Consider the following 19,049-nt stretch of genomic DNA (forward strand, 5'->3'; position numbering starts at 1 on the left):
CTCAGTGGTGCCACACCTGCCTCACAAGAGCAAGGTTCCAAGTTTGATCCCAGTACCAAAACACACACATACAATGAATTTTAGGATTGTTTTTCCTAGTTTTGTGCAGAATGTCAATGTTATTTTGGAAGAAACTGCACTGACTCACCAGATCACCCTGGGTAATATGGACATTTTTACAATACTGCCTCTTCCAACACAAACATGGAATGTTTTTCCTTTTCTGTGTGAACTCAATTTTTCATTAATGTTTTATAATTCTGATTGTGGAGATACTTAATCTCTATGATTAAATTTATTATTAGAGTCTGATGTCATTTTGTTAACTTATAAATGAGACTGCCTTCTTAATTTCTTTTTGCAAAAAAATCACTATTGGTGGATAGAAGCACTACTGATTTTTGTATGTTGATTTTATATCCTGCAACTCTGCTGAATTCGTTAGTTTGAATAGCTTTTTATACATATGAGATCATGTTATCTGTAAACAGTGACACTGACTTCTTCTTTTTCAATGTGAATGCCCTTTATTTCTTCCTATTGCCTCACTGCTCTGCCAGAACTGAGGTTTATCATTTTTTATCTACTATGACTATCAGCTTAGAATTTTTGAAGCATGAAATCTCCTCTATTCAGGACCTGACATCCCTTTAAAATAATCATTAGAGAAAAGAATTAGCTTTTAATCTGTCACAGATAATAAAGACGTCTTCTTTCTTACACAAAATCCTTATTAGGACCTGCTGCAGTACTCTCAAACTTTAGTATGCATATCAAATTGATAGTCTTGTGAAAATGCAAATTCTGTTTTTGTAAGCATGAGAAGCTTCAGATCCTGCATTTCTCATACTCTCTCAAGGCAGCACTGATACTGTTAATCCACTGTCCACACTTTGTATAGCAAGGACTCTACTGGGTCTCTACCTACCTATCTTCTTGTACTTGTCTTCTTTTATCTCCTTTCCCCTTGTCTTTTAAGGTCTATTCGCACAGGTGCATTTCGCTTCCATCAAAGAACCTTTGTTCATGTTGTTTCCTCTGTCTGAAGTGTTCTTTATTCCAGTCTTAGCTTCTGCTCATTCTTTAAATCACAGCTCAGCAGTAAATTCTTCAGAAATCTCTTCCTTGATCTATTTAGTTCTATTCTTTAGCTAGTATCATGTATTTAGTGGTACTTGTTATAAATCCAGCATTCTATCTGCAGCATTCATCCATCCATCTATCCGTTTCTTTCCTCATTGGACAAAGCTCAAAAAAAAAATAGCAGCTTTTCTACTGTGCGCAATTCGTCTAACAAATACTTTCTCAAAGCATGGAAAATAACTATAAATAAGTAGTAACAGAACATAATCAAATGCAGAATGCATGTCAGTGCCCTGGCCAGGGATATTCATGGTATGAAGTGCCCAGTCCACTGATTTGTCAAACACATGGAACCATTAGGGGATCAATATCTCAGCATAATTTTATCCTCTCTGTAGCTTATTAGTGTGTTGCAATCCATCAGTTGGGAAGCACTGAATTATCAAAGAGAAATTCGAAAAGCGAAGCAGAGAATTATGGTCATCACTTGGTTTTACTGAGGGTGGCCAAGTGATTTTCACTTCACTAAGTATTTCAAACTACTAAATATGGTGGTATCTCAGTTCATGAACTTAATTTGATTTACAATTTTAGGGAAGATGGCCACAGTTGTGTTTGTCACCCAATGTGGAGTTTGTCAATGGAAGTAAAATTTTTTTGGAGAACTGAACTGTTTGCAAACAGAAGCATTCGTGAACCAAGGTATTACTGTATGTTGATTCATACCTGAAAAAAACTTCAATCAGGGTCCACTTTATTTACTTATTCCCTAAATACAGACTGAGAGTCTATGGTAAAAACTAGCACAAAGTCAGGTATTAGAAATATACAAATGAGAAATGATAGCTCATGCCCTAAAGGAATTACTGAGTGGAAGGGAAAAGAATAACCAAGTAATAATAGCTATCATTATCTTAAGAGATTTATGTACAAAGGCAATGAGAGGAAAAAGGAAAGATTATCAACACCTGACTCAGAGTCAGAAAATGTTGCAGATAAGATACTGTTGACACTTAGGATGAGATGGACCTGCCAGATGGACCATGTAGATCTCTGTGTGAACTTGCATCTTTGTGGCAAAGGGGAGAGATAAAGAAAGAACAGCAGGAAAAACACATTTTTCATGCCTAAAAGTTGTTTAAAACTTCAGGTCATTCAGTAGTAGTATGAGAGGAGAATGATAAAAAAAACAACCCAAAAAACCACTACTAGACAGATCACAAAGAGTCTTATATGTTGGCATAAACAGCCAGTATGGAAAAAACAGATTAATCCTAGGCAATACTTTGAAAAATGAGTTGGAAGGCGATAAAACTAGAGGTTAAAATACTAACGCTTCAATAGGGAGATGCTTAATGATATGAACAAAGTCTGAACTGGTGACAATGGAATAAAAAGGAGTGATCAACAGGGCTGACAGATGACTTTTCATAGTAACAGATTCAAATTTAGAAGGATTAATCTCAAAGAACATAATCACTCACCTGAATGACTACATATTGCACTTAGTTGGTTACTGGGCTGGAAACCCAGAATTTCAATACAAACACAATAAAGGCAGTTATCATCTGTATGCTCTTGCAATCCAGTGTCTTCTGTACTTTCTAAAAATAAAGAAGCATCTGAATGGATTGAATTCATTATTTCAGTAAGACTCATCTGCTGTCGTAGCAAGTGAAAAGAGTTTTTAACAAGACCTCCAGTTCCAGATGGAAGACCTGTGCGTAAGTAAATACAAAACATAATCCAATAAATACTGTATCAATTGATACCTCTTTCAAGGTGCATTAAACTATAAAATTTTAAAGAAAGGAATCTATAGAAGAAAACCAGAACTTTTTTATGACTCAACATCTAACAGGGAAGGAAAAAAAAAAATTTGCTTTAAATTATGAAACTAACTGAAACCTGTACTTTATATTATCTTAATATGGAATTTTAAATATAAAATTTTAAAATGAGATCATTAATATATTATTTCAACTATCCTCAATATTTGCCTCAAGTAGCAAAGTGTGATGGTGCATGCCTATAATCCTAGCACTTAGAAGGCTGAGGCAAGAGGATCACTCAGTTCAAGACCAGCCTGGGCTACATAGTAAATTCAAGGCCATAGGGACACACTGTCTCAAAAAACTTTTGCCTAAAGAAAAGCAATAATTCTAAGTATAAGGAGGTAGTTGTTTAAAAAAATTCAGATTATGAAGCTGTAAAACATGTGGCTCATATGCATGCAAACATTAAAACATAACAGTTCATAACAAAGAAAGACCATGTAATTTATAGGGACATTTTTATATCTCTCCTCACCCTCAAATAGCTATTTCCTATGGACCTATGAGGCCACGTGCAATAAATTTTTCATCACTACTTTTTAGAAAGAGAAACTACTAATCTGATTTATATCTTCTTGAGACTGGGTACTTAGCTAAAAAAAAAACCCTTTAAACCCTTAAAAGAAATGGGGGGAGGATAAAGGGAGGGGAAGGAAAAGTAAAAAGAATTAAGAAGTGCATATGTACTAATAAAATTTTTAAAGCAGTAAAGAAATCATTGTTTAATTTTAAATTGACTCAGTTATTTTGGAATAATTTTTAAATTAACCCAAAGTGGCTGTGTCTGAATTGTTAGTGCCAATCTACTAAAAAGAAGAATTTTATTTTTAATATAAAGAGGAGTCTCATCAGAACAAAGACCACGTATTACCTCCTGTGTCATAGACAAACACTTTTGTACTGTGATCCTCTTGTGGAGGCACGTCTTTTGTCTGAAAATAAGGAATATCCTTTACCTAAAATAGATATAAATCATGGTAAATCATGTTACAAAAAGAAGTCTACTTTATAAATATCAAGAACATAAAGAGAAATATAATTGAAACAATTACTATTGCATATGAGCCTACAATAAAAAATTTACAAAAGGCTAAATTATCAATACTTGAGAAAATAACAACACTAGAAGTCTTTTATTGTATTCTTGGTGAGCTACATAGTCAAGTAACTATTTTAGCATTTATCTAAAATGTCTTTAGATTGCTGAGTAAATGTGTATCCTTTGGTACTACTATATACCATCTAGAGATCTGTAAGTGTCTCATGGGGCTGAGACCACTTTATACAATTGGACATCACCTGTGGCGCATGCTAGATGGGGAAAATAGGATCAAAAACAAGAAGTAAGTCACATGAAACAACAAAACAAGGTAGGGAATCTACTATATTTCTAGAGAATACAGCGATAAATAAACCAAACAAATAGATAACTGAGTAAGGGAAGAGAGAAGATAATGTTCTTGAAATCTGCAGGTACTAAGTAAAAGTATAAAATATCTGAGAAAGGTAAGTTTTCATCTTAAAAATTTCTTTAGATAAAACTGCCTCAAAAAAATTCATCTTCTCCACAGTGCCCTCTGTAGATTATAATTTCTAGTAAACAGTAATAGAATATTAAAAAAGCAAGGAGCTAATTAAGAAGGAAACAAAAGTTATGATGATACCTGGAATATATCATTGATGTCTACAGGAAGAGCAAGGCCAATGTAGTCATCTGAGCCACCATATGTAGCACTGGACACCATTGACCTAACTGAGGAGGATCTCTGCAGGGTATTTTGATTAATGGGACTCAACAAATCTTCTTTATCTAATGATGCATAACTTAAAGCTTTCATGAACCTATAATACCACAATGAAACTTGCATTAGTTTCTTGATTTGTAATATGAACCATATTAAAAAAAAACTTAGATTCCTATCTTCAGAAAAGTGACCAGGGAAATGCTAAGCTGTGTCATCTTGTTTACTGGGAACATATAAACACTTTAAAACATTACCTGCTCTAGATTGATATGTATATTGAAAAGGTTACCAGTAATACTGATTGCTACCAAAAACAACAGGTATGATCTCTCAGGTAAAGATGCAATGGTAGGCAATTACAGTAACCTCAACTTCTATAAATAAATAAACTGACCTAGACAGAGGTACAGTTTGGGAACTATCTTTGCAAACTGGATATGCTGTCATACAAATAAGGATATGTTTATTAACATAATTTAATATTACATTTATGAAAAATAAGATCAATTTCTGATTCTTTGTGTGGTAATTAATGCTTTAACTATCAATGTAAAATTTATGTAACACAGAAGGCATACATAATATAGTAAAATCACACAATTTGTAAGTATTACAAGAGATAGCCTTATATATATATATGTAGCACTGATATGTCTAGTATTTCTATGATTCATTACTTATTTGTGATTCTATAATAAATACCATATACTGACATTTTATAACACTTCTGTCATAAAGATCTTTATTCATGCAATAGATACGTGCAATACTTAATTGGTATCTGCTTTATACAGAGAGAGCTCTATCCAAAGTTCGTATCTTTGGATATGAGTGTCAGAGAGAGACAGAGAAGCTGCCAAAAAATACATAAACACACTTCAGCTGTTCACCTTACCAATAAATGTCCGGCAGCTAATGACCACCACTTTGAGCATCTCTTCTAATTGTAGAGGACAAAGGTCCTCTCATGGTGTCTCAATAAATGTAGTATTGAAGTATACAAGTTTTTCTTTTCCTGATGTATACATTTTTTGTCAGTGTGTGTGTATACATGTATTAATGAAAGAACTATTTCACCAACTAAAATAAATGCTTCAATGATAGTGGCTATTAAGATTAACAAAGAAAAAAAAAATCCTAATTTCCACCAAAAACACCTTAACTGAGTTTCATATTCATAAAATGAAGCTGAAAGTTTCAATTTCATAAAAGAGCCCAGAGGCTTTCAAATTACACTGTTACACTTCTCTGGCTCCATTAACTCATCAAGGGTTATTGAGTAGAGGGAAAGAATTACTGGATTATTCTCTTTCCCAATTCCTATTTTAACCACTGTAGCTCCATTTTTCTGTACTCTACATATTAAGTTTTCATAAAAATCTTTTTGTGAAGAAGTTACTCCATTTAAAAGCAACTATATAGAAGCTTAAAATCACTCATCTAGTTCAGTCTCTACTACATGAGCAAAGTGAGGCCCAGGAATTAAAAATTCATAAACTATATTACATAAACTTATAACCATGAACTGTTGAGATATACCTGGCTTTGCTCTGGAATGATGAGAGTATCAAAGCTAGTGAGTTTCAGTTAAGATATTACATAATTTATTAAATTCTACAAGAGGGGACAAAACCCATTATGTTATCAGCAATCCCTCTATTAAATGTGTCAATGAAACAATGTTTAATGTTTAATGTTATTAAGAATTTAACATAAGAGACAGACAAATTTCATAAAAAAAAACTATCAATGATGACAATGGGGATAATACTAGCTAATGTTTGGGTCTTATTCTAAGGACTTGACGTATGATACTCCATTTAAATAAATATAAGTGAATAATTTAAAACTAAAGAAAGTTTCAACCCAACAACAAAAACATGGGTATGGAAATTTCTGCAACAATCAAATTTAATATGGCACCCCATTTAAAGGTAAGATCTAAATTTTTACAGAGAACAGTTTGATATAATCTAAATAAATATAGAAATTCCTACTGAGTTTTGAGGAACAGTTAATTCATTTAGTGTTTATCTGGTTCCTATTTAATTACATATACTTAAACTGGAAATAATTTAACTGAAATTTTCAGTTATTACAAAAATAATAATAAAAAAAGGTCAACTTTTGGAGCCTTAAATTGACCTACCTGAAAAGGTTGTTTGTTATTGTAGGTCTTAAGCTCCTGATCCCCCCGACATACTTCTTTTTAAAATCGATCCTTGCAGAAGCGAGAAATAAAAAAAGCTTGTGACTTGTGTATTCTTGCAAAGCATGTATGTTTATTTTCAGGACCTAAAGGAGTTTTGCTTTCCCCCCTCGCAGCTGCAAGAATCCATTTCAAATCATATCGGGTAACAAAGAGCTTATAGCCTTACTCTAATAAACAATTATTAATAGATGGGTTCTAAGGCTTATGTAGTGTTAAACCTGACTAATGTTTTATATTTAAATCTGTTAAAATAAAACCATTACTTTCAATTTTAAATATATATTTGCTCACCTGCTTGGTGTTAATCTGGACTCAAAACTGTTGGCCTTCATGGTGATGGTATCAGTAAATAGCACATCTTTTGCTGGTGATGCCAGAGCTTCAGAGTGAGATAAGGATGGATGCATTCTTTGCTGCTGTAATCTTTTCAATGTAGCGTAGCCAAAGGCATCTCTAGAACTTGTGTAACTAAAGTTACAGTCTGCTAGACTTTTAATTGTAGCAATAGAGGGTGCTTTAAGGGACTGTGCTCTTCTAGGAAGTGTGTGAGAAGAACCTGGAGGCACCAGGGACACTGAATTTGATTTGGAGAGAGACAGATGGTTAGACTGTGGTGTCAAATGGTGGCTTGTCTTAACAGTTTTAGTACTTACCACAGTACTCATACTTCCACAGTCTGTGTCAATAATCGTAGCATCTACACCTGTCTCTCGTGAAGGACTTGAGCTCATTGAACTTATGCCACTTGTTGTAGTGTCTGTATTAAAACTTTGGCTACGTATCTTCATATGTGAACTTGTGGAACTTTCTACAACTAACCTTTCTCGGCTTGTGTTTTCTCTGTGATTCTCTGTACCAAAACTTTTGGTGAATTTTAAGTCATTCTCTCCAATACTTGGGGTACTACCGGTGTCTTCAATGTGCTTATTCCCAACAAATGAAGTTTCTAATTGTAATGTTTTCTGTACTGTGGATATAGGTGTGAAATCATCACTATGATCAAAGTCTACGCTGGGCTCCGTAAGTGTTCTAATTCGCCTGTTGTTTGTCTTATTTTCAGATGACAGTTTTCCTCCTTTTGGATCACTGCTGCTACGATGTTTTTTATTAGGCAAAGTAAGTGAATTTAAGATGCGATTCTTCACAAGTTTACTAGAAGCAAAGAAAGGAAATGAATTCTTATCCTTTATAGGCCCAGGTCGGTCAAAAAATGATGGCTCTGCATCTTCACTGATATCAAGGAAAAATGTACTAGTTGAGCTGCTACCAAACCGGTCATCCTCCATTATGAACATACCTGTAATTGAAGGATCATTAATTAAAATACATAAAAAATGAAAAATTCATGACAACTATTAGTGACATCACATTTCAGGAAAATTAAAAAAAAAACTTTAAATAATCATCTGAAGGATAATAATTTAAAAATAAAAGGTCAAACCACTGAGCTATATAAAAAGCAATTCCTTGAGACCTAGAGTTTAGACTTGAATAAAATACAAAATTATGTCATTATGAAGATATCTTGTTATTTCCAAAGAAAAATTATTGACACATTATGGAACAGCTTACATGAAGTTTCTTTTGATTTTTTTCAAATATTCGGGATGAAATTAAAAAGAAAAAGGAGACTTGAGCATAGATGCTCGTTCGGTTGGTACAGATTACTTTACACAGTAATAGCAGAAAAAATTCGTCTTATAAGATGTGAATTCCCAAACTGTAAAATATATAACTGGCCCTTTGTATCTGTGAGTTCTGCCAATATGGACAAACTACCTGTGGGTCAAAAATATTCAGGAAAAATAAGTAATTATACTAAATATATACACATTTTTTGTCATTATTCCTTAAATATGAATATCTTTAAACAACAGAGTATAACACTTATTTACATATTTATTTTGCATTAGGTATAAGTAATGTAAAAGATGATATAAAAAACACAAGAAGCTATCAGTAGGTTATATGCAGAAAGTGTATCCTTTTATATAAGCGACTTGAGTATCTATAGATTTCAGCATCTACAAGGGGTGCTGGATCCCCAGAGATATGGAGGAATGACTATATTTACAGAGAACCAAGTCACAACCCATTTAAAATAATTATGTTTACATTCCATTTTGCATTAAGTACTAAGAAACTTATCTGAATTCACTGCCCAAATCTAATAAATAACTCAGCCTCAGTGTTTAATGACATCTATACAGTTTATTTTAACTTTTCTGTTGAATTATAAACTTCTTCCAATATATTTCTAAAGAAGACAAAGTAAAATCCTAAATGAACTTGTAAATTTGTATTTCTAAATGTTTTCCATTCTAAGATGCCTTTTTGCATTCAGTCTCTCTAAAGTCGAGCTGTACCTTGTTATTGGGGGTATGCATTTAATAGGCATCCTTTTTTTTCTTCTTAGTAGTACATAATGTATCAGTACATCTTATAATTCTTAGATTGGATAAAACATGGTTTAATAAATGTTGCATTATCTTCCTAAAAGAATATCTTAAATTTTGTACACTTAATATCACTTAGCAGAGGGCTTATATATAAACTGCTTATATATAATTGATTTCTGATAGTCTTTTAACAATTCCACTGTTTTTGTTTTTGTGTGTGTGCGTGTGTGTGTGTGTATGTTTGTACTTTGCTGGGAATGAAATTCATGGTAGGCATGCTAGGCATACATGCCAGGCAAGGAGTCTTCTACTTAGATTAATGGTCTAAGACTAATAATCTGTATCCATAAACCCTCCACTATTTTAAAATTTAGTACTGTGCTCAAAAATGAAGACATGATTATAATACCTCTTAGCAAATATATTCTGGATCAACAATCTCTACATCTGAAAAATGAGTAAAAAAGATTAAGCAAATGTAGAAAGTAGACAATAAATGCTTAGATTTGTCTCTTTTTAGGTGACAAAAAGGGAGCTGGTTCCGTTGGCACATTACTTATTATATAGCAAATGTAGGATTTTCTAGAAGCTATTTAGAAAGTAAGGACAGTAAATAATGTAGAATAGTGGCTATACTCTATGTTGTATAAAGATAAGCATTCTCCAGGAGGTAATTTCTGCCAAATTATTATTATAAACATTAGGAATGTAAAAAATATATTTAAGTTTTGAAATTACAAAATTCAAATGTCAACACTGCCTAAATTTATATAAGCTTATTACAATACTTACTTGATGGTGCTGATTCACTTTCACTATTATGTCTAGAGCTGGTTGATTCTGAGTTCAAACTTAGGGTGCTTGGGATTGATGAGAGCTCATTACAGAGTTGTTCTACATCATCTGGAACTACTGGCCACGGATGTTTGCGACTATGCCTCACAGCGTCCCAGTTGTGACATTTTAGAATATCACAGCCTTGTTTGGTTTTGGCTATGAGCCCCAGTACATATACACAGGTCCTATATAGAAAAAACGTAATGACCATTTATAATTCCAAGCTGAGACTTGATTTTTACTTAAAAGCCATTAAAAAACTGTTTATGTAAAACATTATTAAAATTATTTACGAATAAATTAGCAGCAATAAAAATCATGCAAATCTACTTAACGATTACAACAAAATAAAAGAATGTAATGTGATTTTAGCAAAAAAAATACATACATAAGCTTCTCTAATATTAATCTGAATATTTGGGCTATTAAATTATTAGGCTATTTGAACATGCACAATTTCCCTACTTGTAAACTTCAATTTGTAATAAAAATGGAACGCTAATATTAAACAAAGAGTTAAGTTCATGTATTCAAATATCTTATATCATCAGAACAGTTATGAATTATAAAATATGTTTGCTTTACGTCTACTTGTGAATAAAAAATATGGATTAAGAATGTCTGGATTAAATGATATACCCTCTGATGGAAAGAACTTCACACTGTTTTGCAAGTTTTAGGATGTCTGGAATCACATTTTCTTCCTGTAGCAAATTAAGACCCCAATTTGAGGAGCCAATATTTCCCTGAAAGAAAATACATATCAAATAAACTTATATGAGTAAGTCATTCAAGTGATTTGATAAGTTACCGTGAAAAAACTTAAACCCATCTATATGAGAATCAAAAAATGAAAAAAATCCTCAAATAAGGAATGCTCCCAGTAAATTAATGTTTTATATGTCTTAGCAAAAACGCAAGAGCCATGAAAATTAATAGTTTAACCATCTATTTCTACAACATAAAAATATTTAAACTGGCAGGAACAATTCTGGTCTTAGAATATTAATCTAAGAATAAGTTAAAAATAAAATAAATTTATTTAGTATTAAAGGAAAAACGAAAAAAATCTAAAACTTGCAAAGATCTCACATAAATGTTTATTACAAACCAAGGCCCAAAGTGATGCTTTCAATTTTTTAATTTCTTCCCATTTATCCAAATCTGGTGTACGAACGTTGTGACAAAGTTCTGTTATAATATTCTGGAGAAATTAAAAATAAATCATATAAGTAAAAATATATTAAGTGCTTAATGTATTTTTATCCCACCATTAAACATATTTTGAGATTTACTTTTATTCATTTTTGCACATTTAAAATTCTAAAGTAATTTTTTGCAAAATTTCTTAGAGAGTAGCATTAATGCACAGGTTCTGAGTTTATATTATAGTTATTACTATTAGGTGTATGGTCTTGAAAGTTACTTAAAATTCCATGCCTTGATTTCCTAATCTCTAAAATAGGGATAATAATACTATCTGTCTCATGAAGTTTCATACTAGCATCATAAAACGTCATAATTATTTTATCATTTTGTGGTTTTTGTGTATGTGTGATACTGGGGATTGAACCAGGCCTCACACATGCTAGGTAAGTGCTCCACTACTGAGTTAGAGCCCCATCCTTTTTTTAGAGTTTTGTTTTGAGATAGGGTTTCACCAAGTTGCCCAAGCTGTCCTCAAACTTGTGAACCTCCTGTCTCAGTCTCCTAAGTAACTGGGATTACATACACGTGCCATTACACCTGGTTTGGATTTTATCATGCTATGTAGGTAAAGACAACAAGAAGCTCATTTAAATTTTTAGTGAATTTATTATCAAATGTTAACATGAAGCTATCTTGCCAACACTTTTCCATAAATATAAAAACAAAACTGTAAAACATATTTCTATAAAACTTTGGGCTCCTGAGATAAATACTGATAAGAGTCCAAATTGTTAGATTACTATTGTTCATACAAATATTTTTACATTTATTTTTCTGAAAATAGCTAGTTGCATTCATAGCCATAAATGCAGTGTACATACTATATTCAAAGAACAAACTATTCATCTATGACTGGTACATTCCACATAGTAATATACAATGACAGCAAATTACTCACAAGTGGCAGTTTTTTAGTACTTGTTACCCACTGAGGATAACTGAACCTGATACAGGTTCACTTTAATTTTTCAATGAGAGAAAGAAACTTAGTTTTTAAGGAGATTTTGATTTTTCCAACAAACTAGATGGGAAATAACTTAGACCAATATTGGGTGACTCACCCTGTACAACAGTTAGCTATTCATATGGGGAAATGCACACAAGCCAGTGACATTTCTCAGGATTATAAATACAGAATGCCTAATGCAATTACAAGACAGATGACTTCAAAAGCAATTATGCCACTGCTTTTATAGCATTTGAGAAGTATTTACAATAACAATATTTTTGCAACATTAAGATTTTTTAGATATCATAGTGATTTAAAATAAGCAAATTGTTTTTACCTGAACTTCTAGTAAATGGCAGCCGGTTTTGTGGTGTACCAGTTGTCCATAAAGGTGCACAGGCAAGTAGACATGAGGACGCTGTAGTCTAGTGCAATAAAGATGACTCAGATAGTTACTGTGACTCCTTTAAACATGCTAATTAAAAATGACTATTAATAATATACTAAATAAAATTAGATATAATTTCCCAATCTAAATAAAAATACAGAGGAAGGAAAACAGAGATACCCTTGGAAAAATAATAGTGTATCAGTTCTTTTAGTACTGGTAAGGGAATAGGAGCCAAAATGTAGATTAAGGTGAGAGTAGTGCAGACATGAATGCTACCTCAATAAATATATTTAACATGTTAAGAATGCCAATGGAATTTTCCAGCAATTAATGTACAAACATTTTTCCTGCATCATGTATGAGAGTATGTGAACACTCAGAAAACTTTAAAAAGTAATGACTTATTGGGCTAGGGATTTAGCTCAGTGGTTCCTGCGCCTGCCTTGCAAGCACATCCAAGGTCCTGAGTTCGATCTCCGGTACCAAAACCAAACAAACAAACAAAAAAATGACTTATTATTACAAGCTGATTTTAAATTTGATATCTGACGTTTATAATGAATTGCTACAATGACTGGACCATACCTTTGGTTACTCCGGCGAACATAGTTATCACCATCAACAGGCTTCCGATAAGTAGTAAGTGCTTCATTAAGTTGTTCCTCAATCAAGTCAACATATTTTGAATTATATTCCTAGAAGGTAGTACTGTTTTAACTGTATGCAATATCATAATGACTGACATTCACTGAATTTATGTAATGTACTTAGAAAATGTCAGAAGCATAAATGTGAGAAAAATTAAAATAATCTGTTTAGAAATGAACTTTTTGGAAAGGTTAGAGTAAAGGTACTATAAATGCAAATATTCTATCATATCCCAAAGTTTCCCCCTTTTCAACTAATATTCTGGGGTCCAAATAAGTGAGTAAATTTTTTCACCTTATTTAAATCCTCTTTATCATTCAAAATTTATCTTAATATTTAACTCTGAAGATATGCTCTAGAAATTTTAAAATGCAAATTAAGTGAATTCTATCATTTTAGCACTTTTCAGTAAGACATCCTTCCCTGCTGATTTATATAAGGTCAAAGAAAAAAAAAATATAACATCTAAAAACTTCTAGTTAAATACTTTAAACTGAGTCAATCATACTGTCATCTTAATTATGAAAGTTCTCCACTTGAAATTACAAGAAAGAATTGCTGGAAACTCTTTGGGAAGCAATTTGATAGTACTTATTAGAAATTTAAATTCCAATATACTTTTTGCCTATCAATTATACTTCTGGAAATTTATCCAATAACTATACTTCCATAAGCATGCAATAATATATATGGAAGAATAATCAATGAACATTGTTTAAAAAACTAAAAAGTTGGGTACAATCTGAAAGTTCACCAATATAGGACTGATGATATTATGAGGATATTACAAAGAATGAGGTAAATATAATGTATTGCACTCAAAATCTTTATTAGATACATTGCTTAATGAAAATATTTAAATTGAGTTCTATCTATATTTGTACACTGAGTTAATCCATTTACACTTTTTTTTTTTTTGGTTACGAGGATTGAACTCAGGACCCTGCGTTTGCGAGGCAGGCGGTGGAACCACTGAGCTAAATCCCTGGCCCAATCCATCTATGCTTTTAAATAAAGAACATATTTTTACAGATGTATATAATATCTAGCTGAATAAAAAGAAACTGTTTAACAGACATTACCTTCAGAAATGACAGAGTAAGGGGTTAGAGAGATACCTACTCTGTCTCCTTTCTTTCTCTCTCTTTTTTTTTTTTTTTGCATTACTGGGAAATGAACCCAGGGACTGGTGCATTGAGCAGCACCTCCAGGCCTTTTTATTTTTTGAGACAGAGTTTCACTAAATTGGTAAGTTGTTCAGGCTAGACTGCAAATTACAATCCTTCTGCCTCGGCCTCCCGAGTGCTGGAATTGTAAGCATGCATCACAACTCCTGGCTGGCTTTTCATTTTAAACCATTTAGACTGCTCCAATTTGGTGAATTAACACTCAACTTATACAGTATTTAGAAGTTTTTTTCTATTTTTTAAGTTTTATATTTATATAATGAGGTTTGAGTGAAATATTATCACAATATTTTTCTCTGTATATGAAAATCTCAATACAAAAATCTAATTAAGGCATATAAAATTACATGTAATTTTCAGGATTAGTTACATTCATGTGTTATACCAGGTTAATCTTTCAGCCAGTAGCATTTAGAGGAAAAAAAAGTTGGGGGTATGGTTTATGGCTATGAAATGGGTTGAGTTTCTGATAAGGAGAATCTTGAAAATTCTCCCCAAAATGATTCATCTGGAGAGGCAAGGAAACCCCCCATATCCCTGCAACTGAGGATCAACCTCTAGCTATCAGCAGAATTGTAAGCAGGCAGTCAGAAGAGCCACTGCCCTCATGAAGGGACTGTAAATGAGACATAACTAGATGTGAGTGAGGTCTTTGACCCTAAGAAAGTAAGTAGCCTTCAAGTCAAAAACTCAACATAAGAAACTTGATACACTCAGACCTAAAAACCTGACATAACATTTGTAGCAAATGAGCAAGACTATTATTCCTGATCCCTTACTCCTTTCTCTTCCTACCCCATGAAGGAAGATGAGCACCAAGGTGATGAAACCTAACCTCCTCCACTGCAGTTTCTAAGTCTACATTAGGCCTGTGTTTAGTGACAGTGGTGTTAAACAGAATGAGTGGGATTTTATATTATGCTGGCCTCGATGTTTTATTACCTTGAAAAACAAATTGTTTGCTAACTGATAAGAAGAGCTAAGAGATTTGCTCAACATTTCATTCAGGATCAGGGAGGAACAATTACAGAGAACAGCTGACAGACACAGCAGTGAAACAGAAGAGCACTTCTTTATGCTTCAGAGTTCAATTTCTTCCAAATACAGTTAGAGACAGTGAAAATACCAAAGAATTAAAAAAGTAAATATAAAATAAAATGTTTTCCAAAACAATACAACTACTACAGTCATAATGAACAAGAGTTAATGATGTAAACATGAGAGGTAATACCCAATCACCATCATAATTGTGAAGGTGTCAACAATGATTATCTACAATGTTTTGAGTCATGAAGTATTTGGTAATGTATTTATTATAAATCTCTCTCCTCAAAAATCACTATTTATATCTGGAATAGGTAAAGTTTTTCTATAAAAGGCCGCAGAGAATATCAGGTCATATGCCTGTTACCTCTATTTAACTTTGCCATTTTAAAAAGAAAATAGCCAGAGAAATAAATGAAGTGTTTGTGTTTCAACCAAACTTTATGAAAACTGAAATATAAATTTTATCATGTTACAAAATATTTTTCTTTTTTTTTTTTTCCCCTAAATCATTTTAAAATTCAAAAACTGCTTACCAAGTAACACAAAATACGGTGGTATACTGTACTAGCCCTGGAGGTCAGTTTGTACAACTCTGATTTAATATCAATCTTAGATATAAACTATCTCAAAATACTTAATAGTAAACTGCAGGAAGAGAGATATTTGCATTTAACCAAAAAATTTGGAACTGATCAATCTGACAGAAAATACTTTGAAGTGGGTTCCTCTGAACTGTAGAAAAAGAAGACAATCAGTCTTAGACACTCTATTATTGCAGTCACATCAGCATCTACAGGAACCTTGTAAGGGTGGCTGAGAGTACCAGTATCATTTCAGCCCACTCTAACAGCCTAAGAATTTCAGATATCTAAAGTCAGCTCTATGAAAGATGAGCTAAAAGACAGGTGATAAAAGGGAAGTTTCTTCCCTCATCTTCAAACTGACTTGCAGTCCTCTGTGGGATCTTCTACCTTTCTCAGGGGAAGAGCTGTCTTTATGTCTTAACAGACTCATCTCTTCATCTGTGTCCCAGCTCCATCCTCTCCCTTGCCAGGGATCCATTTCACCAACTATCTCCCTCTCCTATTGTTGGTCTCTTTAACCTCTGGTCTTTCCCCTTGCTCAAAATACATTCTCACCTCCTTCCTCCTTCAAACAAAAATATGATTTAAACATTCTACCTACTTCTTGGCATAGCTTCTGGAAGCTAATGAAGGAAATTTAAAGTAGAGAAAAGAAGATGGCCTTTGGGTTCATAAAGAATTTGGTTAGTGACTCTGTTCTGCTATTTTTCAAACTCTGTGACCTAGGATCAGTTAGGTTATTCTTCTCAACATTTTCATTTACAAACAAGAAATAATATATTTTATAGGAGTGCTCCGAGGAATAAATGGAATAATACTTGAAAAGCACTTAAGTCCAATGGTAAGCAATCAATAAATTCCTTTCCCTTTCTCTAATCAGAGATAAATTCCTTTCCCTTTCTCTAATCAGAGTTACTATAGTGTTTATATTTTTACACCTCACTACCTGTAACTACAATTCACATCTTTGCAACTTTTTGCTAAAACCAATCTAGTAAAATTCACAAGTGACTTAATAATCCAGTTTAACTGCCTCTTTTCCAGTGTTCATCTTTTGTGACCGCATTGACCTCTTCTTCCTCAATCATCCTTTAGTAACAGAATACTGATAATTTTTTCCCTCACTGTCCTTGTCCTTTTCTTTCCCTTATTAATCCAGGGTGTTCCAAGGAAAAATTTTCTGTCATCTCTTTTTTGTGTTCTTGACATTTTCTTTAGTGACCTTGTTCACTTCAGGTCTCAACTACTACCGTATGATTGCCACCCTCCACACATACTTCAACTCTAGAGCTATATTTCCTCATATTTCTTGTATACCATTACTTGGTCATCTTATAGCCAACATAGTTCAAGAACCCAAATTCATTAACCTCATGCTGCAAATCACTTTTGTAATCATCTCTTAAGGATAACCCATTATATATTCAGTTATTAAATCAGAAACCTTCTAAGTCAGGTTGGAACCCTCATTCGCTGTATAGAATCAGTTCACAATTTCTTTTTTTTTAACTGCACTGGGGATTGAACCCAGGGCCTTCACACTGAACTGTATGACCTGCCCATTTTTACTTTTATTTTGAGACAGGGTCTCGCTAAAATGCCTAGGCTGAACTCAAACTTGTGATCCTGCTGGCTCAGCCTTCCAAAATGCTGAGATTAGAGGTGTAAGGCATGACCTGTGGCTTCAGTTTACAAATTTTAATTTTGTCCATTTAAAAAAAAATGCCTAGAAAGTGGTTCCTTGCCTATCCATCCTCATGATCACTGAAGTTCAGGCCTTCATCAACTCTGGCTTATAAACCAGTGTCAATATTCCTGTATTTTTCCTTTGATGATCACACTGCCACTCCTACATGGCAGCCTGTCACATTTCTAAAGCAACAGTTCTCACTGTGATATATATAAAATTCCACATCACTCAGTATGATAGTCATTAATGTTGTAAAACTGAATCCCTTAATATGATATATTGTGGCTTGCAGATACTTCTACTGCCTAGCTCTAATTTACCATTCTAGAACCATGTTGCCATTCTCCACTTTGTGCTGCCCCTAGAATGTGGCTTTCTCTAAAAAACTATAAAGTTTCAATGACCCATACAGATTTCTTCTATTCTTCCCTCCTGGAATACTATTTTCACAATTTACTTGCCTACTTACTCCTTGAGACTATTTCAAATATTAATCCTTCACTGAGCCTGTCCATTTCTTTTGGTATTCCCTAATGCAGAATCATTAATTATTGAAAGGATTCATGGCTGAAATTGCATGCTTTGAAGTTTTAGTTTATGTAATAAGAATCTCTAATGAAATATAGTTTAATATAGACAATATAAATAAGTTATAACTAAACGAAGGACAAGAAAGATAAAAAAAAGATCTCAAATGATGGAAATCTAAAAATCATTTATACTGATATACCATCATTCTGACCACGGGTTTCCAAGATGCCTTGACAATTTAAAAATAATGAAGCTACAAGTACAACAAGCTAAAGGAAAGCTAAGAAGTTGTCTATTACCTTCAAACTACTCTTTGCTTAGGTTTTCCTACTATGACAGCAAGTTTGTTCAGAGATTTATATAAAGTAGCATGCTAAAATAAAGCTTAATTAGATAATTATACCTGCTTAAGCACAACTGTTTTCAATCTTCCTTCATTTAAAACATTTAGTTTTAGCATAAAAGGGTGACGCAAAGTTGGAGTCTATATAGTATATATGGGATCCAAGATTAAAAGAAGTAATGGTAACAATAAATTTCACTAGTAGAATACAAAATGAGTTTACTTGTAAAGCAAAATTTCTATACACAAAGTTAACAGTTCCCTATAGGAGAAATAGCTATAGTTTTAAATAATGGATAAATACAAATACTATAGAAAATTATATAGAATTTAAGACTTGACAATATGAATGTTTAAAT

At 32.8% G+C, this 19,049-nt stretch overlaps 1 protein-coding gene across 13 annotated transcripts in view; it reads right to left on the reverse strand.

Moving 5' to 3' along the window:
- Rictor (RPTOR independent companion of MTOR complex 2) overlaps nucleotides 1-19,049 on the reverse strand; it is a 132,790-nt gene that overhangs the window by 18,905 nt on the left and 94,836 nt on the right. For 10 of the 13 annotated variants that reach the window (XR_015442246.1, XM_087189314.1, XM_087189311.1 and 7 more), the window contains 10 exons: nucleotides 13,246-13,355; nucleotides 12,607-12,694; nucleotides 11,223-11,315; nucleotides 10,751-10,857; nucleotides 10,067-10,296; nucleotides 7,167-8,172; nucleotides 6,813-6,884; nucleotides 4,583-4,760; nucleotides 3,790-3,874; nucleotides 2,568-2,801 (listed from right to left, as the gene is read on the reverse strand). Coding sequence is in view for 12 of the 13 variants with exons in the window: in XM_087189314.1 (XP_087045440.1) it covers nucleotides 2,568-2,801; nucleotides 3,790-3,874; nucleotides 4,583-4,760; nucleotides 6,813-6,884; nucleotides 7,167-8,172; nucleotides 10,067-10,296; nucleotides 10,751-10,857; nucleotides 11,223-11,315; nucleotides 12,607-12,694; nucleotides 13,246-13,355 (2,203 nt within the window). In the remaining variant the exon portion in view is untranslated. The remainder of the gene's footprint in view (nucleotides 1-2,567; nucleotides 2,802-3,789; nucleotides 3,875-4,582; nucleotides 4,761-6,812; nucleotides 6,885-7,166; nucleotides 8,173-10,066; nucleotides 10,297-10,750; nucleotides 10,858-11,222; nucleotides 11,316-12,606; nucleotides 12,695-13,245; nucleotides 13,356-19,049) is intronic. The other 3 variants (XM_087189313.1, XM_087189315.1, XM_087189312.1) reach the window with 3 other exon arrangements.

This window comes from Heterocephalus glaber, unplaced genomic scaffold, assembly GCF_053883595.1.
Source record: "Heterocephalus glaber isolate CG9 unplaced genomic scaffold, H.glaber_assembly_v1.0 deba00001538, whole genome shotgun sequence".
NCBI classification, from domain to species: Eukaryota; Metazoa; Chordata; class Mammalia; order Rodentia; family Bathyergidae; genus Heterocephalus; species Heterocephalus glaber.